Below are 26747 nucleotides of genomic sequence, written 5' to 3' on the forward strand. Positions count from 1 at the left end.
CAGAAGGCCGGCCTGTAAAGGATATCGGTATACAACGCCGCCCAATGCACCCCTAAACCTTCAGATCCTTCGCGCTCGCGGACCTCTTCAAAACCCTATGCCTTGCCAAAAGCTGCGAGATCATAAAGTGGCTGACATCCTCATCAGCCCAGTAACTCAGATGACTAGCAATACTCGCAATAAGCGAGATATCAAACGCGCCCCTAGCACCACTCATTAGCACCCCTTCCACCCCTCTGGACGTGGAATAACCAAACTTACTCCTGGATGCTATAATCGACCCTCCCATTCGCATTCAGCGCTCTCACCTTCGCCTCCTCCCTCCTCAATTTTCTCCCCCGCTCCTCGATCTCCTTGATCTCCTCCTCCCTCTCCACACCCCCCAAACTCCCATCATGATCGCTCTGGTGGCTCTTCCTCCGCTTCTCGAAACCCGCATACAGCGTCTCCATCTCCGAGTCGATGAGCACGGGCGGATGATCCCCCTTCTCGCCCGCATCGATCGCGTCCTGCGCGAGCTGCCGCTTCCGCGCGTCGTTCGAGATGTCGCTTTCCGCTGGCGCTTGCGCTTGGGGCATCATCGAGGGTATGACCCCGGCGCCGACGTTCGTCCCCGCGCCCATGGAGAGCGGGACGCGCGACTGCGCGGTGGCAGGGTTCCCCAGCCTTCCGGCGTCTTCGGCGGAGATGCCGAGGGAGCGGTTGAGCAGGCTGCTAGCGATGCCGGAGCTGAAACTTGTCCAGAGCCCGCTTACGCTTTGGCCGACGCGGGCGCCGATGCCGGTGAGGCCCTGTCCGACGGGCGCGCCGAAGATGCCTTTTTTGGTGTAGGGGAGGGGCTGCGGTTTGAGGGCTGACATAGCGGGAGAGATCAGCGGCTCGATGCGGTAGCTTATTGGGTCGGTGGGGTGGAAGATGTTGAAGACGCGCTGGCATTTAGGGGAAGAGGTGGTGATTTCGAAGCGGTCTCGCGGTGGGGGTTTTTGCGTCGTGAGGGCGCTTCCGGAGGCGAGGAAGGGGTCGTCTATGATGTCGCCGCTGGGAGTGTCGGAGGATTTGGTGGTGGACGGCTGCCGCGCGGCTATTTTGCGGCCCTTGAGCATTTGGAAGAGGCCGATGGGGGAGCCAAGGGCGAAGAAGTCTTCGACTTCGAAGTCGAGCTGGAGCTGGGCGTGTTCGTCGGTGGAGCGTCGCTTGGATGTGCGGTCGTGGGGAACTCGGGATTCTTTCTGGTGACAGACGATGTCGAACATGATGGCGGAGCCGAGGGAGTGGCCGATAAGGCTGACTCTGCCTTTGAAAGAGGAGTTTCGTTCTTTGAAAAGCTGGTAGATCCGGTTGCTTTCCTGGAGGACGATGCGTGTGATGTGGCTCTTGTAAGCTGGACTCTGGTAGAGGAGGATGTCGAGGGCAAGATCAGTGATTAAGTTCCTGACTGCGGGTACGCCTTCGACGGTTATATCATCGAGATTGGGGTACTCGTCATCTTCAAAATCCAAGTCGCCGAGATCGTGCTCCTTGCGATTATGTTTCAGGCTTTGTTTCGGAAAATCCAACAAGTGCCGCCAACAGATTGGGAGGACCTGGACTCTGCAGTTCTTTGGCATCTTGTCAACTTCTTGGTTCAAAGCTTGTAAATCCGCGGAACCAGCGTATACAGCCTTCAATGTCTTGCGGAGCGTGTTGACGTCGTGCACGAAATTGACGCTTTCCATACGCAGTCCGAGCCGTTGTCCGATGCCGTGCGTGACTAGTATAAGATGCTCGATCTCACGTCCCTGCTCATCGCCTTCTTGTTCCTTGTAATCGTCTCGAATCTCCTTCTCGTCTCGTTTGCGAGCCTCTTCCTCCTGCTTCTCACGACTCTCTGGCATCGCAGAAGTGACCAGGGATGACATCTTTCTCTCAAGGGTGGCTCTTCGAACTTCTGAGCTCGGACTTCGTGCATCCTCAGCGTTGGCAGGGGTGGAAGCTAAGCCGGAATCGTCTTTGGCATGTTTACTGTCGCCCTCCGCATCCGAATCTTCCTTGTCCGATGCAGGCGTCGCAGTTCCTGGCGTCCTGCTATCCTTGACCTCAGCCTTCCTTTTAGATGGGTCGCTGTACCCTCGGACGAGCTTGATACCCGCAAAATGGCCACCACCCGCAAAGCGCTGGTACATTGTGCTGCTCATACGGGACAGGAAGTCATCGGTCAGCAGCCATGCTGTGGTCGCGTCTTGATACGTTACTACTGAGTTCATGTGCTGACCGAACAGACGATGCGTCTTTGGATACTCCTGCGCCTCGGCCGCAGCCTCTGGTCTCTGCTCTTGCGTCATTCTCGGGCTCGGCGGTGTTTTCTCCCCTCTAAAGCTCTCGGAGGATGATCTCGGCGTGTCGGAACTCGCCATGACTGATTTCATGGCACCACCCGTGTCATCGCCAGCTTTGAGTGAGGTGGGTCGTTGTCGAGTTTGAGACGGCGACCGCTGCCCTTGGGGGAATTTCCAAGGCTTCAGCTTCAAGTAGCCTTCCTCCAACTGAGTCGCGAGGTTCTCGTCGCATGCACGTAACGAGAAGCCCTCTAGAGTTTTCATCAGCTAAGGCCATGTAGAGCTTGAGCGGTACAGACCTGCTTGGAACCATGTGCCTCGGCGAACTTCGTAAACCGGGCCCAACCAGTACGCTGGAATTAGCTCCCGTTCTTCGATATCGACGTCGAAAAGATAGTCTTCATTGACGGGCACTCTCGACTTGGAGGAGCTTTTTGTCCGTTGCTGGCCGTCCCTAGCGCCTTTGTATATATCCGCGTGAGACGAGACGCCCAAGTCCTCCCCTTGTTCCAATTTGTCCCGCTCAGCAGCGTCCTCTTCGTCGGCGAGCTTTTGGTAAGCTGCCTCAATGGCATTGGAGTCTCCTTGCGCGAAAGGAACGAACTTCTTAGGTATTGGAGGCTTGTCAGTTGTTGGTGGAGGTTGTCCGGATGGCAGTGGTTTGCGCTTAGGAATCTTATCAAATCAGTATAGTGCCGTTGCTATATAGTAGCCGTCTTGCCCTTACATCTACCGCGTGGAACCACTGGACGCGCAGCGGCGGACAGTCACGAGGATACTTCTTGAGGCTCAGCCTGTGCGTCCTGCTCACGGTGTGGTCTCCACCTTGCTGTGTCCCGAGACCAGCATCGGAGGCGCGCCTGTCGTCTTCTCGAGTTTGACCAGGCTTTGGTGTCGCACTTCGCGACCCCCAGGGTGACAGGGCGTTTAGGCCTGTAGCCAGGTAGCTCTTGTTGTCCGGCGTCGACATCCTGCCTTCAGGCCGGCGTGCGCCGGACGTGTCTCTGATCGCAAGCCAGTTTGCTGCACGCCTTGCGAGGTCTTCTCTGGCGGGGACTGGCAGGTTTCTCCACGCGTTGCGTCGTATATACTCGAGGGTAGCAGCGAAACGAGCCAACTTGGCGATAGTGACAGTGGCTTGCACTTAGGCAGAACGGCGACGAGGGCGGGTATACGATGTGCGCATCAGCGGAGGACGGGCCCTTGCAGAGGAGGAGAGGGGGATAGAGAGATTAGTGAACTAGCTAGGGGAGCAGCCGCAAGGCGAGTGTATCGCGAGGTTCTGGGCTCTGTGGTGGGATGCTTCCACCTGGGCAAGGGGTCGCGGCATGACGTCTCAGTGCAAGCTCCCAAGCTCCCTGGTAGGGCTATACGACAACATCCTCCACCTCGACCTCCGCCATATCCATCCCGCGTGGCTTCAAGGATTGGCATCTTGCAGCGAGCGAGTGGGATGTCGCAAGGGGTATGATTTGCAGGCCTAGAAAATTGTTTGTAGTTCCCAACCACATATGGCTGGCCTGACAGCTAGCTTAACGTAACAGCTCTGCAGGTAATACTGTCACGCCCACACGTGATCCGTGTTGACGTGCTACGACTCCATTCTACTCCGCCTCCACTCCTTCGAAGCCTTCACTCTGTCGTTAAAACCCTCTAATCAATTCAACAAGTACATACGCATGACGCCTCCGTGTTATGGAGATACCCATACCCATACCCATGCTCATGAAGAGCCCTCCAAGCTGAGTGCACGCGCCAAAGTGACGCGCAGCAGATTTTAAGAGACAGCCAGATGTAGCCGCAAGGATGGTTCCAAAGAAAGGAGATCCAGCTGGAGAAGAACAGAAAGAGTGGAGAGCCAAATGTACAACGACTCAAACTCCTAACCCTCAACCCAGCGCAGCGAGGTGCTCACGAGATATATCTTGCCAGAGTCCCATAGAATTGCAAGTGTATTCGATCGTGGGATGCGGCAGGCTTGATGTGTTGGGGCATGACGGCGAGGTAGGGGGTAAAGGGGTCTAGCGGGTGTTCTATGAGCCGAGTAGTTAGCAATAAAACAGAACATATGAAAAACGCCTCAACCCCTTCCCAAGACTGGTGATACCTTGTTGTCAGAGTCAGCTTCTATGCCGCTCCCGCCAGAAATTTCCCCTCGTTTCCACTGCGCAAGCAGCTCCCTAAGCTTCTCGAACCGCACTGGTTTTGGCATGAATATGTCCACACCGCTACGTAGCGCCTCGTCCCGATCATTGGCGCTCGCCAGCCCCGTCAGGGCTACTAGCAGTGCAGGTTTCCGTGACTTCGATGAAGCGGAGCTGCCGCGTTCGCGTTCCAGCTCGCGTATCCTGCGCGATGCTTCGAAGCCGTTCATTACTGGCATGGAGATATCTGGACGAGCGTCAGCACGAGGCGTCTAATTCTGCTCTTTGAGGATTGCCTGCTATAAGCTGGCATGCCTTCTCACCGGTGATGATGATATCAAACCCCTCAGCACGTCTCTCGACCGCTTGAACAGCCTGCAAGCCATCTGCTGCCGTTTCGACGTCCATGTATCCCTTCTTTGACACGAAAGTGTTCAAGAGCTTGAGGTTGACCACGTTGTCCTCAACAAGCAGCATACTGGGACCGCTCTTGGTGGTAGGGGTGGCGGTGGTGTTGATCTGGGAGGCGGCGATGAAGCCTGAGAGGCTCTTGTCAGTTGCCCTGTGTGGCAGGCTAGGAGATTCGGATCTCTACCGCTTACGTGTTTCAAAGCTGTGCTCCTGAGATGTGTTCCTGTCTGCGGTTGCGGAGCCGGAGGTTGTATTGATGGATGCCCTAGAGTACGAGCGCTTGGATGATGGCGATTGTTGTTGCTGTTCCTCGAAGCCATTAGTCTCAGTCTCCGACTGATCAAGATCCTGTAATCGCTCGAGACATCTCAGCAGAGCTTTGGAGAGTTTGTTCGGGCCAAAAGGGCGTGAGATTCTCTCCCATATGTGTTTTTCGGCAACGTGTTTCGAGCTCGCCGGTTTTAGGGGGCCGGTACATATGGTTAGCACGGCCAAACGTCGCCTACAGGCTCTCAGCTGAGTGCAGATTTCTTCGAGCGTATTTTTGCCTGTCCCGTCCGCAATCACAATGTCCGGGTGTGACTCTTCGTCACCCAAGGGAACCACTGTGCAATTGAACCAATCGACAAGGTAGGCTCGAAGGGACCGTGAAGTCGTGTGCTCGAAGCCACAAATGGCTATGTTGAGATTTTTACTCCGAAGGATTGTGAGGCTTTGCTCAATAGTCGGAGCACCAGATTCCTGTTGCGTGACCTTACCAGGCGCCATGGGTATGCTGACCCTGAACTCCGACCCTTCACCCACTTGACTTTTCACCTCGATCTTCCCGGCCAATAGGGAGACCAAGCTCTTGACAATGGACATACCCAGGCCTACGCCTTCAGACTTCATCGCGTCTTCTTGATGGAAAGGCAAGAAAAGCCGGTTCTCAACGAAATCCTTGGACATGCCCTTGCCGGTATCCTTCGTAGTGAAAACAACAATCTTCTTTTCGACTCCGTTTTTGTCACGCAATTCTGGGCGAGTCTCATCTTGTGGCTCGAGCTCTTTAGCATCCCGAACGTCCAATGACACGACCACGACACCATTCGGAGAATATTTCATGGCATTGCCGATGATGTTCATCATGATTCGGCGGAGGGCGCCTGGCTCGGTCACGAAAACCCATGCCTCATGATAGGCTATATTTAGGGTCACAGTCGGAGCAGTATCGGAGGTAGAAGTACTGTAGGAGCGGCCGCTTTCTAGCACTTGCACAATGTCTTCGCAAAGCATTGCAATATCCGTAGACACATAGAGCCCCGAAGAGGATCCATCTTGCCGTACAGCTTCCTGAGCCTTGTTCTCTAAAGCCCACGGAGAGTCACTCGGTCGATTCTGTTGAGGTCTGTTCTGTTTCTGCTCGAGATCGTTAATCTTTGCGTATGAAAGCACATTACTGAGCGTGTCTCGAAGGGTGGACCCGCAGGATCGTATGACATCCGCCAATCCTTTCTGGAAGTGATCAAGGTGCGTTTCGGCAAGTAACTCTGCGGCGCCAAGGATACCGTGCAAAGGGGATCGAAGCTCATGACTGACGGAGGAGACGAAAGACGCTTGCTGCTTGACCGCAGCGACACTGTCGAGCCGGGATATCTCTGCCACCATGGTATGAAGGAAGGACTTGTTTGGAGTGAGATCGGTTGCGTCAGTGAGGACTGGAAATACGTCGTAAGTCCAGGCAAAGCATCCTGCTAGATGTTTGAATGTTATCGGATCAGTCAAGGGCGACATGATGACTTGGCGTGCGCCCGGGAAACATGAGAATATGTGGTTGGCGTCTTCAAATTGGTCTTCATCTGAAATAAGCGCATCGCCATCGAAGCAGAATGGGTTTCCTGCTTCATCGGAATACCAGGTCCTCCCCTCGGAGTGACGCTCCAGAAGGTGTTGTAGGAAGCCCTCATCCATATGAGCCAAGCCTTTGGTACTCTCGGTCACCTGTGTGGTGGGAGGCATTGTTCGTCCTTTCTGAATCGCACATCCAAGTATCTCTGCTGCTCTGTGCGTGTAAACAGTATCCGTATAGTCTGCGCTGGTAAATATACGTGCGCCTTCGTTCGATGTATCGCCATTCATCGCGGCGTCCTTCGTTTGCTTCCCTTTCTGCGTTTGCGTCATTTCACGCTCAAGTTCCAGCTCAGGTTCGCCGACGGGTAGCAGGCCACCATGGAACCCAACGAATCCATTAACGAACATGACCCCATGCACCTCTAAGGAGTTCCGCAAACATGCTGCCGCGCGTTTGAAAGTCTTCCGATAAGTGGTTTCACCATGCACAGCATCGTGACCGTGACCTTTCCTTGCCTGCTGGGAGGATGAGAGTGATTGCTCGGGTTCCACTTTCGAGTCCTCGTCTGCCTCTGGAGGCCGCCTGTCTTGCGGTATGTTTGTCGATTTGCCTACTGATTGTGACTGCGGACTGATACCCGGCGTGAATTTCTTATTACTTTCTGTCGACTGGGGCGATGGGCTTTCCACAGAAGCGTCAGGAACTCCGGTTTCTCGATGCTGAATGAAAGAATCAATCCCTTCGGACATCTTTAGCCCTCGACGCTTGGCCTCGACCTCGCGTGCCATCTCCAGGTGTCTAATACACTTCTTCGCCATATCTTGCAGAAACGCCGCCTCTTGTTCCGAGAGCTCCTGTCGAGCGCTATCATGCACAACGAAAAGGGCGCCGATGCAGATGTCGAGTCTTGTGATTATGGGTGCAGCCGCGTAGAACCTGAGAGATGGTGGTTCGGTAACAGACGATAGCGTCTTGGTATACTCATCTACGGTCAGATCGGGAATGCAGAAACAGCGCTGCGCGGCCGGACCTGGCGATCTCTCCAACGTCCGTCGCGCCAGTAAAAGCCATCCTTCGGTAGCATCGGGCTCGTTGAACCACGCCGCAGCCGTAACATTGCCCCCTGCGTCGAGATAGTCTTCGAAGTTGTCCACGCTTCCCGCTATGAGATGTTGAGTGCTCCCATCCGTCAAAGTCACGAAGGCTCCCAAGACCCCTAGGTGTGCGCGTCAGCGCATGGGCTCTTTCCGGCGGCGCTACATCGCATCCGTACCCAGCCGCGCGCTCACTACTTGCGTGAATGCTGTGAGAGCATCATGGGATATCATCGATCCCGTCGAACAATCGGGGGGCGGCTTCGCTTCTCGAGCATCTTCGGTCGGAGGCAGCACTCGTGGGTTGTAGTATCTGCATAAGGTCGCATCAGCTCAGCGCGCAAGGTTGGTAAGAACCCACTACTTGCGGAGCTCATGAGCTCGAATACTATTGGCCATCTCTGTGGTGTTGAACACTCATCAGGTACTTGTTAGGTGATCGGGTAGATCATGGTCATTCTATGAATTTTATGATGCCAGCAAACACAAACGACAATAGCACTGATCAAGCGAATGTAGGTATATCGTAGGTTGTAGGGGGTGATAGCTTACACTCGTGAAGAGACAGCAAATTGGTCCTTGTTCCTTCATATGCAGGTCATTCGAATTTGCAATCATCTCGACATGATGACGTCGGGCAGGTCGTCAGGTGACTTTGCTTACCGTCACTACAGACGAGTAAATTGACGAGTATGTAACCCGCATCTCAGGGGCGAGAATCACTACTGGTCAAGCAGTGGAACAGCTGAGCGTCCGCGATGATACGTATTTTGGCCATGCATTCACCCTAGCCCGTGGGATTGGACCGACGCCCCGCGGATTGTACAGTACAATCATGGGCTGTCCTTGTTTTAGAAAGTCAATTGGCATTTCGACTTACACGGGATGCAATTAAATTGCTGTCCTATGCGCTCTTGCGCCGTATACGCGAGTTAACTTATTTGTTCGATCGGTAACAACTATCTGGTAAGATTTATAACGTCTAGTGCCTCTCTATTCAATATCCGACTAGTGACAAACTATATCTCTTGCCGGCAACACTTCTCTCGCACATAAGTAGAAGGGTTACTTGACTTACAATAGCCAGGTGTTACGATGCAGTAAGGACTGGAATAAATTAGAGCTTGAGGGATAGAATAAACATAGGGCTAAGCTAATAAAGAGCCCGGTCTCTAGGGGGTTCGTAGCATGCAGTCTTGGGTGAAGCTTCCGCGGCAGGGCTGCGGGCAGAGCAGCTCAACATCACAACCTCCTCCATGTCCATCTTCCTCCCCACATGCTTCCGTCTCCGGAGACCAACCAGCTACCTGCAGCCCGCCTCCCGTCCACGCGATTCCGACTGTTCATCCGTTTCCACATGTCTTCAGGGATTGGCATTGCCAAGTACATCCATCAATGCCACAAAACCAGGAACGGCGCGCATCGTGGGCTGTCGATCCGGCGGAGTTTGCGGGGAGTAGAAGCCACCTTGGCCCCATCCCGTGCAGCTTGGAACGGCACGCTCGCAAAATACGCCAAACAACTGTGCTTTTCGTGTGACAGCATTGTGAACAGTGCAGCAGATAGGTGTTAGAGGCGTCGCTGGGCACCGTTATTGTGGTTGGTTGAAACAGGCAAGGTAAACAACTACAGCAATGCTTCCATCAAAGGTGTTGCCCGTGCCGCGTTGAAAGGACCCGCCTCACGCGTTTTCTCGTCTTCCCTCCCAGCTCCGTCCTGCTCGTTCGTCTCTGTCATGGCTCGATTTTTCAATCTTCTCGCTGGAGCGTTGCTGCTCTCAGCTGCTTCGGCGCAGACATCTACAGTCGCGGGGCCAGTTCCAAGCGGGACACCATTACCTGGCTACTATGCCGGTCCTCTTCGCCCTCAGGTCCACTACAGTCCTCCGCAGGGCTTCATGAACGACCCCAATGGCATGTTCATCGATGCAGACGGAGTCTACCATCTCTACTATCAATGTACACCTCAAACAGCTCGACATACATCAAGCTACTACTGACACCCTCAGACAACCCCACCGGCCTTGTAGCTGGGAATGTGCACTGGGGCCACGCAACATCAGAGGATCTCTACACCTGGACGAACCAAAAGATTGCCCTCTTCCCTGACCGGCCTGGCGAGCAAATCTTCAGCGGTTCCGCTGTGCTCGACCCCAACAACACCTCCGGCTTCTTTCCCAACCAGACAAACGGCGTCGTAGCCTTCTACACTCTGAGCACCGGCCCCGGCCAAGAGCAGGTCCAGGAGATTGCGTACAGCTACGACAACGGCTACACCTTCACCAAGTACGCCGGCAACCCCGTCATCTCCGTCGGCGCCCGCGAATTCCGTGACCCCAAAGCCTTCTGGCACGCAGAGACCTCATCCTGGGTCGTCGTGCTGGCCTTCAGCCAAGAATTCGTAATCTCAATCTACACCTCCCCCAACCTAATCGACTGGACCTTCGCCTCCAACTTCTCCAACGCCGGGCTAATCGGGCTGCAATACGAGTGTCCGAACCTGCTCCAGATGCCCATGGAAGGCTCCCACGAGCCCATGTGGCTCATGTACATTTCCATCAACCCCGGCGCACCTTACGGCGGCTCCATCGGCGAGTACTTCCCCGGCCACTTCAACGGCACACACTTCACAGCCGTGGACGCCGTGGCACGGATCGCCGACTTTGGGAAGGATAACTACGCCGCGCAGTTCTTCTACGGTATTCCGTCCAACGAGAACCAGATCTCGATCGCGTGGGCCAGCAACTGGCAGTACACGAACAACGTCCCTACCGATACCGAGAACTTCCGCAGCGTCATGAGCCTGCCGCGGTATAACTACCTCACCAACGTGACCCGCATCGGCTACCAGCTCGTCAGCGTGCCCTACAACCTCGGGCCGATCTTTGAATCCCAGCTGGCCGCGAACGACTCCCTGGGGAACGGCACCGTCTTCGTGGATTACTCCGCTGTCGAGTCGGGGGCGTTGTACTTCGAGGCAAACGTCACCGGGCTCAGCGACATGAGCAGTCTGCAGGGCAGTGTGAACTTCACCTTCTCGTCCTCCGTGTCCGGCGAGTCTGTGCGCGGCGGGACGGACCTGCTGGGCGGCACGACGTGGGTTGATCGCGGCGAGACGCGCGGGTTCGACAATCCCTACTTCACGGACAAGTTCTCCCACTCCGCTGTGTATGATGGATCAGGGCTGTGGCGGATCTCGGGCGTCATTGATAGAAGTATTATTGAGGTATTTGTTAATGGGGGCGAGCAGAGCGCGACAAATACTTTTTATCCGACTGCTCCGCTGGACACGATGGCGTTGGGTGCGAGGGGGATCAATGCGACTGCGGATGTTGCGGTGGCGGTTTGGAGTCTGAGGAGCACGTGGGCGCCGCAGCAGAATGGTGAGGGGGTTGTGCTGGGGAATGTTACGCAGACTAATTCGGGGATGAGGAGGACGCGCTGAGAGGGACTTCTCTAACAGAGATCAAAGGACGAGGTAATGGAGTATACCAAGCTTGCAATTCGTTGACAGGATTCACGCCGGGTGTAATTTGGATTTCGGCCATGGAGACACGACCTCAAGGTACAGCTCTCTCGACATCCAACGATGTTTGATTCGGTCATGTCTTGGGCCTGGGTTGTGCTTCTAGGAGATCTATTTCAACTCAACCGCTGGGTAACGGCTGGATCTCACGACGAAGCCGCCAGCACTGCTCTCTCACGTAGCGCTCCCAGCAACACCTTCCGCCTCCTTCGCACCCAGCACACCCTTAGCCCACGGGGGTTCCCCATCATCGTTAAACTCCGCCCACTGGAAGAACGAGCACCTGCCCACACGTCAGCCCATCCCTCCCCCCTACATCCACACCCCTTTACTCACCCCTCCTGCCCCGGCGTATAATTCGCATGACACATCCACATATACCGCCCCCTATTCTCCCTCTTCCGCTGCACACACCGTAGCACAGTCGGCACGCCACACTTACACCGCGGGGTGAATCTCGGATGCAGACTCGCCTTGTAGCAGCGGTACGTGATGTTGAGCCGCTTGTTTCCGGCGAGGGGGTGCGGGTCTATTGCTGAGGCCGGGGCGATGGAATGTTTCCACTCCTCTTGCATCTCCGCGTGCATGACTAGCAAAGAGTTGTGGGGGAGGTGGATTGAGATCTGGCCTTCGGCGTCGGCGCGGGTGGGGGCGCTGGATGCAATCGTGCCCGGGAAGTGGCCATTCTTGGCATCGCTCTCACCCTCGTCCTCGTCTCGCGCGACCACTCGCCGCACCCGGAACTCACGCGCGACGCCGAGACTCAAGCTGCCGATCACAGCGCGCGGACCGAGGTAGGTCAGTTGGTCGGAGTGGTAGCCTACACTGCGGTTGCACTCAGCCATTGACGGATCACGTGACTAAGAGGTAGGAAGGGAAGTACCTCTCAGCGCCGCCATCGTAGCAGTTCACGAACGCGGCGTTCGGCTTCCATTCGTCGGGGGACTGGTACTTGAGTTTCTGTCCCCCAGGGTAGTAGATCTGAATCCGGCGCTGGATCTCGGCGTTGACGGCTTCTTGGACTTTAACGGCGACGTTGCGCATCTCGGGGAGCGTTTTGCGTACGTCCTATGGGTAGGGCGGTGTCAGTATTCTAGCTAAGCGGTAGTGGGGACTGGAGTCGCTGCGCACGGCGATGTAGCTACCGTTGTACACGTATTCTGTTTTCTGCCGCTCGGCTTCGTCCCAGCTGTCTACGTAGAAGCACATGGTGTGCGGGCTCTCAACTACGTTTTCGAAGAGGCGGAATTTCTCGCGCTTGAAGGTTGGGGCCTCTTTTAGCAGCTCGTGCAGGAGAGCGTCGGCTTCGTTGGGGGGCAGGAAGTTGTGGATTATGGAGCAGGGGGTCGTTGTTTCTATGTCTTCTGGCGAGTAGAGATGTAGAGTTTTGCCCTTTTTCGCGGATGGTTTTTTCGAGACATAAGCGCCTGGCTCGGCAGTCTTTGATTTGAGGCTGAAGGATGAGATCGTCGACTGGTACCCCGTGATACTATTTGTATTTCGCCGCTTTGAAGGGGACTTGTTGCTACCTGCCCGCAATAAATGCTCGGACGCGGCGTCAACCACGCCATTGGAAGCTAGCAGAGCTTCAAGAAGAGCGCTATGGTCTATATCAGGATGAAGAGAAGCCAAGACGGCCAGCTTGAAGTCAGTAGATTCTTCCTCAGCCAAGCAGGCTATTTTCGTCTCTTCCTCATCCGTTGGCGAAATGCGGCGCCGCTTGCGAGATACGAACGCGTCCATGGCAGCACAGGGAGACTTCAGTGGACCTATGCATGGTTCCTCTCGCGGTTGTTCGCGCGGTTCATTTCCATCACCATCGAATAGGCAGGCATTCGAGATGCGATGTCAATAGGGCTGATCACGTGCGGAGCTTTCTGCAGCAGACGCGACGTCCGATGCGTGCCTGGCCGGAGCTCCAACGAAGCTCCATCATTGCCGCTGTCACCCACGAAATACACATCAACAACCGCCTCACCCATCGCTGCACCTTCTATCTAACCTCTTACGACTTACAGCACACACTCACACTCACCATGGACACCCTAGTAGCACAATACAGCCGGCCAAGCGGCCAACAGGAAGGCTACTCACAAGACGAACAACAAGAGCTCCTCCAACTCACGCCGCCTTTATCCCTCAAGTTCGCCCTCCCGCCCATAGCCCAGGTCAGCTCTCCACAAGCTCTTCATGAGCTCACCATCCTACTCCCTCTCCCTATGAGCTTCCCGCTAACCCCATCCGTGCCCACCAGCCCTCCTCATGGCTCCGCGCAATGACCGACGACTACTCGAACCCAAACTGCCCGATCAAGATCGCGCACGGCACGACGACGCTGGCGTTTCGCTTCCAGGGCGGCATCATCGTCGCCACGGACTCGCGGGCCACGGCTGGGAACTGGATCGCGAGTCAGACGGTGAAGAAGGTGATTGAGATCAACAACTGCTTGCTGGGGACGATGGCGGGTGGTGCTGCGGTAAGCAGGAACCTCGCAATCAGGTGGATAGAGAAGGAGAGAGTTAGCAGGGTTGGGGGTTCAAAGGGCTGAAGGACTGAGGCTGATGTCCCGCGCGCGTGACTAGGACTGCCAATACTGGCTCGCATACCTAGGCATGCAGTGCCGACTCCACGAGCTGCGACACAAACGCCGCATCTCCGTCGCTGCGGCCTCCAAGATCCTCGCCAACCTCGTCTATTCGTACAAAGGCATGGGTCTGAGCATGGTACGTCCACCTTTGTCCCCATCCTCTCTTTTCCCGCCCCGCCCGCCCGCTAGCTAACAACATTTAGGGCACAATGTGCGCCGGCGTGACCCCGCAAGAAGGCCCCGCCCTCTACTACATCGACAGCGACGGCACCCGGCTGTCCGGAAACCTGTTCTGCGTCGGCTCGGGCCAGACCTTCGCCTACGGCGTGCTGGACGCGCAGTACAGCTACGATCTGTCCGAGGAAGACGCGCTCGACCTCGGCCGCCGCAGCATCCTGGCCGCCACGCACCGCGACGCCTACTCGGGCGGTTACATCAATCTGTACCACGTCAAGGAGAGCGGGTGGGTCAAGCACGGGTTCAGCGACACGAATCCGATTTTCTGGAAGACGAAGCTGGAGAAGGGCGAGTTTTCGAACGTTACGAGTGAGCTGGAGTGATGGGAAGTGCAGAGGTGGTGCGGGGAGACTTGGAGGTGGTGAATGGAGTTGGCGGGCTAATGGGATCGCTTCGGTTACTGTTATACTAGATAGCACTATTCGTGGGAGTCAGGACTGTACAGTAATGGGAGCGGGCCGCTGAGGAGGTCGTCGGCCGCTTGTGTAGCCCTAGCCCGCCGCCTCGGCCACCGTCGAAATCACGTCCTCCAGCAAGTCTCAGTCTCTTGTGATCTCTTGATCTTACAACTCGACACTAGATCGGTGGTATACATTGGTATCTCACACACGACCGCGAGGTCCATCCATCCATCCACCTGGGTCGCCACTCTTGCCATATCCCGATAAAACACCCACCCCAGAGCCATTCCGATGCCACAATGAAGCAAAGCAAACCAAAGAGCCTTGGGTATGAAGGAAAGAAGCACCCGCAGGGCTTCGTCTGTGACCACGCCTCTTCAACGCTCAGACTCCAACCCCAGCTGGCCTGTCCCGTGCCGTGCCGTGGGTTCTACTCATGCGCAAGACAAAGGAAAGCAAAGGAGGGGAATACGCTAAAACGCTAGACAAGACAGCAAAAAAAGGGTACAAGAAAAGCAAAAACCAGACATGGATGGGGACACACCAGCCCCGTTCCCCATCCAGGCACCACGCCTTCCCCTCACCGTCCGCCTTCCTCACCCACCCCCGTCTCCGGCGTAACAACCACACTAGCCCCAATCGGCGCCGTCAGCGTCCTGCCAGACAGCGGGAGCTGGTATTTCAGAATCCCCCTTACAATCAGCTCAAACGGATGCAGCAGCACCCGTTCCCAGCGCTCCGTGCCGCCGGCCTCGGTCTTGTTGCCCGGCTTTTGCAGCCGCAGCTCGCCGACCGAGTAGTGCGGGTGCCGCTTTAGCGGGGAGCCGTCGAAGGAGAGCGCGCTGTCGAAGTGGAAGATGCGGCCGAGCAGCATGGTTTGTGCGTCGCTGGAGGGGTCGTTTATTGGGTTTGTGCCGTGGTCGACGGTGCCGAGCGGGTGGAGGGGGATGTAGGAGGGCGAGGTTGAGGTGGTGCTGTGGTGGTCCCGCCGGCGGGTCTGGTCTCGTGATTTGGCGAAGGAGGTACTGGGGGGTGAGCAGCAGCGCCAGTCATCGTTGTGGGGATGCTCGCGCCAGTAGCGATCGGTGCCTACGTGCTTGCTCTTTGCGAAGACGTTGACGTCCATTTCTGTGACGGAGACGCCGAGGAGGTTTGGGTTGATGGCTCCGACGAGGAGGTCTAGCATGATTTCCTGCTCGCTGGCGAGCACGTTCTGGATCTCTTTGATGCGCACGTCGTACATGGGCTTGGTTGTTGCAAAGAGGAATCCTACTGCGCCCGCGGCGAGAAGAATCACCAGGACGCTGAGAAGAATACAGCCGCCGAATCTGCGCAGCCAGCCCCGGTCTCGCTTTTGATAGTACTCGATCTGGCGTATGCTTGCGCTGTTCGGTTTCCGAGGACGCGTGCGCTGGGCTCGTATTGATCCTACGAGAGGCGTCCGTTCATCATCTGCACCCTCGCCGTCCATGTCGTACGTTGCAAATTCGCCATGCTGTTTGCTTGCCGTACTTGCAAGGCGAGAATTGCTTTGGTTTAGCATCCTCAGACTTGCTGGCTTAGGCGACTGCCGTGAGTCGTTTGCAGCTTTCGCACGCGCTTTGGAAGAGTTGGCATAGGGTGAGTCATCCTGCAACGCGCCATAGTTGGCGCCAGGCCGACCGTAGCGCCCAATGTGGTGGTGGTGCACTCCATTACTGCCTCCGGGCCTTGGGTCGCCATTTCGCGGAACACCTTCCTGCCAGTCGTCGCCATCTTCATTCGCTGTTTGATGGTACGGGTTACTTGAGAATTTCATGCTTCTTTTTCCGGCAACGCCCCGCCCGTTGTCGAGGACGTTGCCAAACGAACTTCTGGCACCGCGACTGTCGATGAGACTTGCCATTGACGTTGTGCTTGGTGTTCTGGAGTGATTTCGGTTGGCGCGAGGAGTAGCGTCAGCTGGGTTGGATTCGTAGACGAAGGTTTCGTCAGAATCCGATGAGTTGGTGGCATCGACTGCACTGGCAACTTTGGCTTCGAAAATATCTGCCTTTGTGGAAGCTGTGCGGGAGTTAGTGTGTATATAGGGTATGTAGAAAGAAGATTTGCGATGAACCGTGGAACCACGGATCGTTGCCGCGGAAGATCCAGTCCCCTCCTCGTTCACAATATTTTCATGAGGGGCGCTGGCGCTCTGCGACATGCTCACAGATCTTGACCCTGCAGCAATATCGTTCGTGACATGTCGTGTGTGGTGAGAGTAAGGTATACGAGCAGATGATGACCTACCTGTGCCTGAATTTATTGACGGCGGTTTACGCACAGCTCTTTTCCTCTCCTTTCTCGGCCTGATAGTCTCGTTGCTTGGCTTCAGTCGTAGGCTGCCGCTAGGATCTCCGCGTCCTTGTACTGCCCGGTCTCCTGAACCAGCGCCTATCGCAGCCTGAGGTATAGAGCTAACGGTCTCGGTCTCGACTGTCATATTTTTCGAGGCCACTTGGGCGTCAGATTTGGCTTTCGGTGGCGCTAGCGCAGTTGATGAAGCGGTTACTGTGAGTGGCTTCGGCCGCGGGACAGTCTGCATCTGCGGTTCTTGTCGCTTTCCCTTGTCGTCGTCTTTGCTGAGCCCGCTGCCAACAGCGTTCCAATCGCTCTTCACATTCCTGTCGCCCCGGACTTCGCCCGTACTTCCGGCGCGCTTCGAAACAAAGGAATCGTCTGAAGGGGCGGCGGTATTCTTAGCTGGCGCTAAACTATCGTCAAATGTCAGCCTTTGCAGCCATCAAATGCGACTGAGGTGATCTTTCTGGTAGTGCTGAGCAGCATGCAGAAGAAGGTCAAGCACCGCCCCCGCGGTTTGGAGAGTTTACTCGGGCCGCACAATAAAAGGAGGTGTACCTTTGCGAGTTGAAGGCTTCGAATCCCGGTGTGGTAGGCAGACTAGCCTCATGGACAGTTTCCAGAGTCGATGCCGCACCGCTCGCTCCTCTCGATGAACCCTTGGATAGCATCTGTGTCTGGTCGTCCGAGTCACTGAGTAGGCCATCGAGTTTGGCTGCAATCGGTGGCGTTGCTGTAGGCGTAGACCGCTGTACGACAATGCTGGGCGTGGTTGAAGTGGTAGGTTTCGTTGTCTTGGTTGGAATGAGAGAGCTCTGCCGGGATGGGCCGGTGGTGGTTGGAGGGGGTGACTTGACCCTCGGCGACAGAGGCCACTGCGGTGTGTTCTCTCCTGATGTCGTGCCTTGCGATCTCTGTGGCTGTTGCGGCTTTGCGCTCGAGTCGGTCAGAGCGAGTGGTTGTAGTTGCGGCGTGTTGGATGCTGAGAGCGCACGCTGTATTGCTGCTGCCGAAGGGACTGACGTGCCAGTAGCAGGCGCACTTGGTCGGCGCTGTGGGCTCACTTCGTGACTATTCTTTCTTGACCTGGAACGTCTTGGAACACCCTGCGGTTTCTGCCCAGGTCTTGCTGGGGAAGAATCGCGTGAAGACAACGGAGACGCCGGGGCGGAAGGCGTTCTTGATGGCATAACATTGGTTGGCACGCTTTTTGACTTGGGCAGCGCTGTAATATGGCCTGTGTTGATCGCGGATGGGGCCGGCTGCACCCTGGTTGTCGAACTTGCAGCGGCTGAGGGAGTGCTGGCCGGTGGAAGTTGACCAGGTGCCTGAGCATGTTCGGCATCCTGAGCCGGAGCTTGGGTCTGGTTGCTGGCGATGCGATCGCTCGCATCTTCAGAGGTCATGACGATGGCCGTGGGAAAGAAGAGTCGAGTGGCTCAGTCATGGCAAGGCTTACAGTGTGGAGGTGCGAGGTGTGGTTGGGGTGGGTTGGGGTTGAGGTTGAGGCTTGCCGGCACGGGTGACAGATGTCATTGACGCATGTTGGCGAACAATGCCGCGAGGGGTGAGCGCAAGACAACGCGGCAGAAAGCCGTTGGACGGGGCCGCTGAAAGGCGTGGGAAGGGCCGATGCGTCCAATCGGCGGAGAAGCCGTGCAGCGGAGCGGAGGGCGACGGTGAGGTGCAGTTGGGGGTGGGAGAGTTTGCGGGCGTTCAGGTTCAGGTTTTGCACAGGTAATGATGAGGTACTGCTAAGACGGGCATGTTCCTGTCAGCCCTGTTTCTTTTGGCGGGCCCCGTTCCCCCCATGTGTCTCTTCCACGCCACGGTTCCATGGTTCAAGCGCTTCAGCCCTCTGACAGCCGCTCTTTGCCGCATCCGTGCCATTCCCCAACTTGCCCTGTCAGCATTACGAGCACACATAGTTTAACCTTAGATGCACGACGAGTTCGGTTTTAGCTCTGCTTAGCGCGAGCAGACTACCACGCTCAAACAAGCTTCCGGACACAGGCACTGTATTCAGGCAGTCATGCATGGTCGAAATTCTGCACCTCATCTCACCCCGCCCAACCGACCACCAGCGCTGCAGTCAACCAGTCTTTTATGTAATAGTGTGCATGTGAGGATCATTGCATTGAGATGGGCAACTCGACGTTCAGCGGATATGCCCACTGCATACAGAACTGCAGCCACGAGCTAGGTACATCTCTAACGTCCGTTCCGCGATCCACACATCCTCCCTCTTCCAGGGTAATCCTGCATGCAAAAGAAGCCACTTCCTCGAAGGTCATAACATCGTCATATCCTTCCTCCCAAAAACGTTACTGTAATCAGCGTGAAGCAGATGCACGCTAGTGCTGCAAAGCGAAGCGGCTCGCCAGTAGTGAAGTCCAAAAAGTCTTGCCGGAAAGTCGCAACAGCACGCAAAATACATCCCGTAAGATGCATCGGGTATTCGTCGAAAGACCGAGCCAGAGAAGCAAAGCAAAGCAACGTAGAAACGTTTTTCGCCGTCAAACACCTCCATGTGCCGCCATAAAACGGTAAGCTCTTTTTTGACCAGCTCGGTTCGCCGTGGATGCAAGGTAAAAAAGCAGCAAAAGGCTATGATGCCAGTGTCGAAAACAAATGCCATGCCGTAAAACAAATCACCCAGCGGCCGTCACAAACGCTGCGTCAGCTACCGACAGATTCGCCAGTGAGCTGCGGAGCCAAAACCACGTGATCCTGGGGAGACGCCGTTATATCCTCACACCGTAACTCCAACAGATGTATATATCTTCGTGGGCTGTCCAAGCGCGGACCCTCTCTCCATGTCCGGTCGGGAAGGTCTTGAAGACGAACGCGCCCAGCTAAACGTCCGTCATGTCGACATCCTGCTCGTGGTTGAGAACGTCGTCTGCAGGACCGAAGTTTCCTTCGTAGATGGTGGCACCGGCCCGTCGACGCTTCTCGACCCATTGCACACCGCCTGACCGGTACACTTGATCGATCACAGGCCGGTCTTCTGGGTTGGGGGAGATCATCCAATGGACAAGCTTGTCGAGAGCTTCATTGTCATCTGGATCAACCATGAAGTTTGGCGGTTGGACGAGGTCGTGCGGGCGCTGGCGTCTGGGCGATAACTTCCTGAGGAAGTGGAAGGTGTCATCGTCCGCATCGAGGCCCAGAAATGAGTCGTTGGCATCGTTCGCCGAGAGGAGATCGATAGGGTCACCAGACTCGTCCCGCGCAAGTGTGCTCTCAGAGCTCCATGTAAGACTCGGAATATCGGTCCAGTCGCCGGTCCTCAGACGCTGCCAGGAGGTGCCGTTGTCCGGAAGTATGATGTTCCCAGCAATCTCAAGCATAATCATGCCGAGTGCAAAGACGTCGGCTGGCTTGTCGAAGCGTCCAGATAGGATCTCAGGGCCGATGTATTCACGATCTCCCTCACCATCGATCTCTGGCGGAGCCGGCCAGGTGCTTGCCAGGCCGAAGTCGCCAATCTTCAGAACTCCCTCCCAGTCAACGAAGACGTTAGCGGGCTTCAGGTCAAGGTGGATGAATCCAGAGTCGTGAATAAACTTGATGCCCTGTACTTGTTAGCGCATTATTTCTCAGCGGGCGACTGCTTAGACTTACTTGTGACAGCTCGAGCAGTATCTTCCAAATCCGGAAGTCATCCAGTCGTGCCTTAAAGCCGGCTTGAGTGAGAAAGTCTTTGAGATTCCCATTCTCACAGAATTCTGTCTGGATGTAAAGGTGCCCTTTAGATTCCCAGCTGTCGGTGAAGTTGATCACGTGGTCGTGACCTCGCAATGCTTCCAGTATATGCACCTCGCGGAGTTTTCGTTCCCTATCTCGCTGACCCGTGAATGGACGTTTCGTCTTCTTCACAGCCCACACGTTGCCGATGGAAAGTGACGACTGTGAGGAGTCGGACATGGATTGTTCAGGACTCTTCTCGACGCGGTAGACTTGCGAGAACTCGCCGACACCGAGCAAGGCCACCGTACCAAACCTTGACGTCAAAGTAGTGTCGACATCGTTCTGGGTCACTGCTATGGGAGCAACACCAGACTGACTGTTGCCGAAGAGGAATATCGAGTCGCGGTTTCCTGTTGGGGTGGCGGGCGGGAAACTGGCCGTGCTGCTGTTGAACGGCAATGAACCACGACGGTTGCCTTGAGCGGATATGGACAAGCCACTCGGATCGGGAGGTAAGAATGTATCTTGGGGAGTATGGGGCGATGAGCGCTCGGAAGCGTTAAAGCTGTTTACTGGGGTGGCTGTGGTTAGGGGAGAACACTTAGCAAGTGCAGACTTTCGAAGAGGGGGAGAAGGAGAAGTCTTAAGGCGTGCATTAGGCGACAAAGGTAATTGAGACTTGTACTGTGACTGGTCTTGATGACTGGAACGAACAGACGAAGGCATGTGACTTGGTTGCGAAAGTCTTGCGCAGGGCGACGGTAACGGAGACTCATCCAACACATCGTCGTCGGCAAAGAAATCGATATGTTCGGCTAACGGAGACAACTTACACTTTCTGTTCAGCTTAGGAGTTGGGACATCCACAGCAGCAGGCGGCGCGAACGTATCGGGACCGAGTGATGTGCGACGCCCAAAGAGACTGCTGCGCAAACTGTTCTCCTTCGAGCGCCCGCTTCTCTTGCCCTCACCAGCATTCTTCGTCGGGGTCGGCGGAAGCTCATCGGCGCTTGACTGACTGTCCATGTGACCCGAGGGAGATTGCGAGTTCTCGTCGCCGTCGATGCTTATAAAGCTTCCGCGACGCACTGGTTTGCCGGTTCCGAAGCGCGTACCGAAAATGCTCACGCCTTGGCCGAAGGACTCGGGCGAGGGTTTTGTCGCGTGAGAACTAAAGGGCGTGGTAGGTGTTCCAAATTCATGAAGCGGCTTCGAAACACTCGGGAAGCTGCTACGGAAAGGCGTTCCCGTCATTGGTGGAAATGAAACCCGCTTGGATGGCGTATCGGGCATGGCATAGCTTGCGACTGATCCAGCAAGAGGAACGTCGACATTTCGGTTCCTCTTCGAGATTAGGCCCGTTGACATGAACGCTGCTGGAAGCGGCTTGGCCATCTTGTAAGCTTCTGGCGTCGCAAACTGCGCTGACTCGTCGTCTGCGGCTTCGTGTGTCAGTGCTCTGGGTCGGCAAGCACCAATAGGTAGTGACCTAGAGAAGCCTGGCGGTCGTCGAGGCCTTTCAGGTGCGATAGGCGGCGCTGGTGCAGCTGATACGGCGGGCAAATCATCCGCCATGCTTGAGGTTGATGATGACGGCGTCAAAGCATGAGATAGGGGATGTGGTTGCGGGTTTGGCGGAGCGGGACGATGTGGCACGGTAATCTGGGGCGAAAATGACGGGATCGACTCGAACGGTGTGCTGCGGCGCAGAGGGAATTGTGTGTTTTGACTGCCAAACCCAAATGAGGTGTCGAAGCCTGATCGGTTCCGAGTTTTTGATGCTGCCTGGCCGGGTACGGCAAATTCCTGATCTTGCGTGGCTGGCGGCTTAGACCTTACTGCGTTCGATCCATATCGCTGTTGAAGTGTCGACTTGCGAAGAGAGAGTGATTTTCTGGGTGGCGATGTCCGTTTGGGGGCTGGCGAAGCGAAGGTGTAGTTGGTCATCTCCCGATCAGAATCACCACTTCCATCAGTATTACTTGGCAGCGCCCCATGATCGAAGATGTCGAAGTCTGCGCCGAAGGATGTGCTGTGTAAACTCCTCCTCTTCGCAACGGGGCTTCCAAGGCTGGCATCAAGATTCATGATACCGTCGCTCCGCTTGAGTGGACTAGATTTGGCCGTGGTCGTACTAACTTCCAACTTCGACCGCGCGAAGTCGAACTTCATCGGCACATCGCTGGCTTCGCCACGTGGGCTTCGCGGATCCACCTTGGTCTTAAAACTTCCGGTGGAATTTTCACCATCGGCACCATCGTTTTCCTCTCCGGAGGTACGGCGTGACAGTGGAGGCGTGGCGTTGCCCTGGCTTGCGGAATCGCTGAGAGCGCGGCGCATAGGGTCCCTTGAGGTCGCTCGCGTCCTTGGCGATGACCGAAACGGCGCAGGTCGCCGGAGTACGAACTTGCCCGTCTTCTTGGTCGTCACTGGAGGCGGCGCGTCTGGTGGTGAGAACGAGTTAGCCGATGTTGTGACCTGGTCCTTTGCTGACCTCGGACTGAATGCCCGTGAAAGAGCGAGTGGTGAAAGTGGCGAGTTCGGGGATTTTGGCGACTTGGCTGAGTAGAGCTGGAAACGCGATGGTTTTGACGGCGAGCGCGACAGTGACCGGCGAAGTTGTTTGATGGACGGGAACCCGTCAACGCGGTAGCTGTGCCCTTGGGTGGGGGAGGGTAAGTGCAGCGTGCCGCCCGCCTCACCGTGTGGGGAATACGAAAAGTCCATGCGCGCAGGTGAAGTGAGAACGCTTGATGGTGTAAGGTTCGAGGTCTGGTTCAGGGTCTGGTTCTGTATAAGGTTGACGGTTGACAGCTGCGCAACCGCGGGCCGCAGACGAGGGGTTGGAGCGCGGTGACGTGGGCAGATGTGACTCGCGATGGATACTTTGGATCGGCCTGAAGTCAATCGATAACGATAGCGCGAAGGGCGACGCGGGTCGATGTGTGGTGCTTGCAGTAGGAATGTGGCTATCCGGACGGCTTCGTGAATGTTGTCCTCGACTCCTCCACCTCACTCACGACCTAGCGCAACGCTACCTGGGTAGCCTTCGGGCTCAACAACAACGAGCAGTGGCCGACGATGCTTTTTCGAGCTCCATGCAGCGCTGCCGACTGCTTCCGTTGGCGGAGGGGATGTCGTGAAGGCGCCCGAGAGTTTCGCGATGTGGCGTTAGCGTCGCGAGGTGTGTGAAGTTTGCCTTAGCTTTGCCAGTTGGAATGGTAAACAGTGGCGTGACGCGTCGGTAGCGAGGACGGCGCACAAAGTTTGTCGACTGCAGAGGCTCGCTACTGTCTGCGGGGGACTCTGTGCAATGCGCTGGCGGGGTGCGGTTCGTGGGAAAGAATGTCGACTCGCTCGCTGGCCGGTCGCGATTTGTCGGATGCAGGTTGATTGAGGTGAGGTCCGCTGATGCCGTGCGTGAGCGGGAGTGGAGATCGCGTGTCTGGGCTGCGCTAGTCTCGACTCAGGAGGCAAGTGAGGCTGGACGAGCTGGACTGGGACGGCGACTATCAAAACAACGCCTTGCCCACGCCCAATAGAAGCAATTGCTGTACGCTGCTGGCCCTGGTGGTGTTCTGCGGAGAATTAACCCAACGCTCTGGAAGATCGGGGTCCAGAGTGTTGCAGAAAAAGCTGTTCTAGGCTGCACCGCCCCCCCCTCAACTGTTGTTTGTTTACTTTCTGTTCTTAGCCCAGTCTATCTCAGGCATCTTCACTTCAGCCATCTCCAGGGCTTGCACAACAGAACAAGTCCCTACCATCACTATTTGCTAGTTCTTTGAATACCCACACTTCCAAACAGCATGGTTGCAGGATTGATACCTCATACACGCTGAGGGTGAGATTTCGTCCATATTGCAGAAATGTAGCCCGTGCACCCATTGTCTTGAAACGACTGACTACTACTCTACAGTAATTCCCAGCCAGTATATATAGAACTCATACCCCCGAATAACATGCTGAGAGCCAGCCTCGGAGCCCTCGAACAGCTGAGCAGCTGAGCCCTAATGCCCTGTACAGCTGAGCCAGCCCATCGAGCTGAATTGTCACCACCTGTCAGCCTTAAGCACCATCATCCAACACTAGACTCCTGTTCCTGTGCCCACATGAATTCTCCGTCCACTTACCAGCGCCTGAGTAATTATGGTCCTCCCACAACCGGTATGGGAAGTTTATACGGCGGCGGCACTTTACAAGGCGGATGCCACTCGCCTCCGTACGGGTCCTCACAAGTATCTGGAACCGGATGAGCCCTATAAAGGACACCATGTGCGCTAGCTGTGAGGAAGCGTCTAAGACGGGCTAGCACTAACCAGCTTAACGGCAGGAGAAGGAGACCGAAAAGGGCAATGATGCTAGAGAAGTGCATTGTAAAGTTGGTCCGAGATGGGGCAGCGTCCCGAAATAGAGGACCAGATCTTTGCCGTGGGCCTTGATGCTGACTTGGTTGTGTACACCCATAGCCCAAGACTATGCTTAGCTGGAGCGAGCTGACCTCTCATCATGGCCCGCCGCATAATCCACTCCGTGCGGGGGATGGGTAAGAAGAAGCAGTGATAGAACCCGTTTGGAGTCCTGCTGGTGTGCACATGGCCAAGCCACAGCCGTTCAGATCGGTAGTAGTATCTTTTCTTCATAATCTCACGCCCCAGATCGAGAACTGAGACGATTGTAACCATGTGCTATTCATAGCGCTCGAGCGTTTTCTCAGCCGCGTTTGAATCGACGGCACGGCAGAGTAGACCCTACCGTGCCAATGAACCATCATACATGAGGACAGGTCCGGAACGTGGGCATGCGGCTTCGTATGAAGGAGGTGCAGCCCATACCTGCTTTGAATCAATTATTCTTAGACCGGTATGTGGCCTGCTACGACACCAGCTTGCCTTGTACTGTACACGGCCAAAGTCGGGATAGAGCACAATGATGATGCGTGGGCACTGCAATAATCCTAGAAGGAGCATCGTCGGATAAACCTTGATCGTAAGTCTCGGAAAGTAACGAGCAATATTATCTCTCTTCCACGTCTGCGCTCATGCGAAAGCACAGCATGGCTTCGACACTGGATCAGCTACATCTATTACTTGTCCTAGGGAAGAGAGCGTATAAAAATGCATTTCATATTGCGATTGCGGACAAGAATGGCAGTTACTCAGACTGAAACTTACCAGTCACACTGCTAGCAGGATGCAGACTATGAGCTACACGGCGACGACAGCTGACACGAGCGATATACGGACGCGATGAGCGACGGAGAGATAGCTAGAACGAAGGACGAGTTGGTTGGAGGGAAGCCACTCACTCCCGGCTCATCGCCGCCGAATCTTCTAAAAGCTATGCCAACCCAAACACGCCCAAACCGGGTGAGGCTTCTGTGTGTACAATTCTTTGGATTATACCGTCCGAGCGGCTGGAGCGGCTCTTCCGCTTCCAGACAGTCGCTACAGCGGTCACAGTAACAGAGAGTCAACCTACTCGCCACTAATGTCGATCCACAAACCTAAATCCTGACGCCGGCGCTATGCCCTTTCACAAACCTGCAGGCCTCCGCTGCCGACAAACCTGCCTCACATCCTTCCGGCCCCAATCTTCTCCTGCCGTTCTGCGGACTATTTCTCACGAAGCGGCACCGCCCTGCTTCTTCTCCCACTCTTCAGGCGTATGACACTTTGGCGTCCAAGCATGTATGGCCGCAATCTCGTCCTTAAGGGTCGTATTTACAAGGCGATGCCGCGCGAGGGTGGTCTTCTTTGCGAATTGGGGGGAGACGATTATAGCTTCGAACATTTGGCCGCAGCCGCCTAGCCCGGGATCAGCGACGTTGGGACTCCTCCTGTTCTCCGGTAGAGTGGACCTCAATTACCTGACATGTCCTCTATCTGCACATGTGTTGCTCCAAGCTTCTCCACAAGCGTCGATTTGAGGGTCTCGGGCGTGATGCCTGTGGACGCCTGTGTGCGCGTGGCCTCGACATCCGTGCGAGCGCTCATCTTGATCGAATGCCGAACGCTCGTGATTTCAATGCCCAATACTTTTTGGCGTGTGGTGTTGATAAATTTCTGGATGATGTCAGTCAGCAGGATAAGATAAGATGGTGGGATGGAGATTTAGCCATGCCAGCTCGGGCTTAGACTGAGATGTTTCCAAGCTTCGCTCAAGCAAGCTTCAGGTCAAGCTTGTGGTT

General features: G+C 55.7%; 8 protein-coding genes across 8 annotated transcripts; 2 read left to right on the top strand and 6 right to left on the bottom strand.

The window, feature by feature from the left end:
• Positions 1-52: 52 nt before the first annotated feature.
• W97_03040 (uncharacterized protein) lies at positions 53-3285 on the bottom strand (the record flags this gene model as incomplete). Its single annotated transcript, XM_007780939.1, has 5 exons — positions 53-203; positions 262-2306; positions 2397-2566; positions 2615-2990; positions 3043-3285. The coding sequence occupies 5 exons, from the start codon at positions 3283-3285 to the stop codon at positions 53-55; spliced, it is 2985 nt and encodes a 994-aa protein (XP_007779129.1).
• Positions 3286-4395: 1110 nt separating this feature from the next.
• Positions 4396-8194, bottom strand: W97_03041 (uncharacterized protein; the record flags this gene model as incomplete). Its single annotated transcript, XM_007780940.1, has 5 exons — positions 4396-4706; positions 4783-4998; positions 5062-7917; positions 7975-8108; positions 8160-8194. The coding sequence occupies 5 exons, from the start codon at positions 8192-8194 to the stop codon at positions 4396-4398; spliced, it is 3552 nt and encodes a 1183-aa protein (XP_007779130.1).
• A 1498-nt stretch (positions 8195-9692) lies between these two features.
• Positions 9693-11239, top strand: W97_03042 (uncharacterized protein; the record flags this gene model as incomplete). The annotated part of the gene is made up of 2 exons (XM_007780941.1): positions 9693-9753; positions 9804-11239. 2 exons carry the CDS (start codon positions 9693-9695, stop codon positions 11237-11239), a joined length of 1497 nt encoding a protein of 498 aa, XP_007779131.1.
• Positions 11240-11494: 255 nt separating this feature from the next.
• Positions 11495-13063, bottom strand: W97_03043 (uncharacterized protein; the record flags this gene model as incomplete). The annotated part of the gene is made up of 4 exons (XM_007780942.1): positions 11495-11603; positions 11657-12145; positions 12204-12388; positions 12452-13063. The coding sequence occupies 4 exons, from the start codon at positions 13061-13063 to the stop codon at positions 11495-11497; spliced, it is 1395 nt and encodes a 464-aa protein (XP_007779132.1).
• A 293-nt stretch (positions 13064-13356) lies between these two features.
• W97_03044 (proteasome component PRE2) lies at positions 13357-14467 on the top strand (the record flags this gene model as incomplete). Its single annotated transcript, XM_007780943.1, has 4 exons — positions 13357-13488; positions 13575-13796; positions 13903-14043; positions 14111-14467. 4 exons carry the CDS (start codon positions 13357-13359, stop codon positions 14465-14467), a joined length of 852 nt encoding a protein of 283 aa, XP_007779133.1.
• Positions 14468-15125: 658 nt separating this feature from the next.
• On the bottom strand, positions 15126-18273 carry W97_03045 (uncharacterized protein; the record flags this gene model as incomplete). The annotated part of the gene is made up of 3 exons (XM_007780944.1): positions 15126-16588; positions 16817-17280; positions 17426-18273. The coding sequence occupies 3 exons, from the start codon at positions 18271-18273 to the stop codon at positions 15126-15128; spliced, it is 2775 nt and encodes a 924-aa protein (XP_007779134.1).
• Positions 18274-19722: 1449 nt separating this feature from the next.
• Positions 19723-23287, bottom strand: W97_03046 (WEE/WEEprotein kinase; the record flags this gene model as incomplete). The annotated part of the gene is made up of 3 exons (XM_007780945.1): positions 19723-20445; positions 20495-21125; positions 21447-23287. The coding sequence occupies 3 exons, from the start codon at positions 23285-23287 to the stop codon at positions 19723-19725; spliced, it is 3195 nt and encodes a 1064-aa protein (XP_007779135.1).
• Positions 23288-26179: 2892 nt separating this feature from the next.
• On the bottom strand, positions 26180-26553 carry W97_03047 (uncharacterized protein; the record flags this gene model as incomplete). Its single annotated transcript, XM_007780946.1, has 2 exons — positions 26180-26364; positions 26427-26553. 2 exons carry the CDS (start codon positions 26551-26553, stop codon positions 26180-26182), a joined length of 312 nt encoding a protein of 103 aa, XP_007779136.1.
• Positions 26554-26747: the final 194 nt, after the last annotated feature.

The sequence above is a fragment of the Coniosporium apollinis genome, assembly GCF_000281105.1.
Source record: "Coniosporium apollinis CBS 100218 chromosome Unknown supercont1.12, whole genome shotgun sequence".
NCBI classification, from domain to species: Eukaryota; Fungi; Ascomycota; class Dothideomycetes; genus Coniosporium; species Coniosporium apollinis.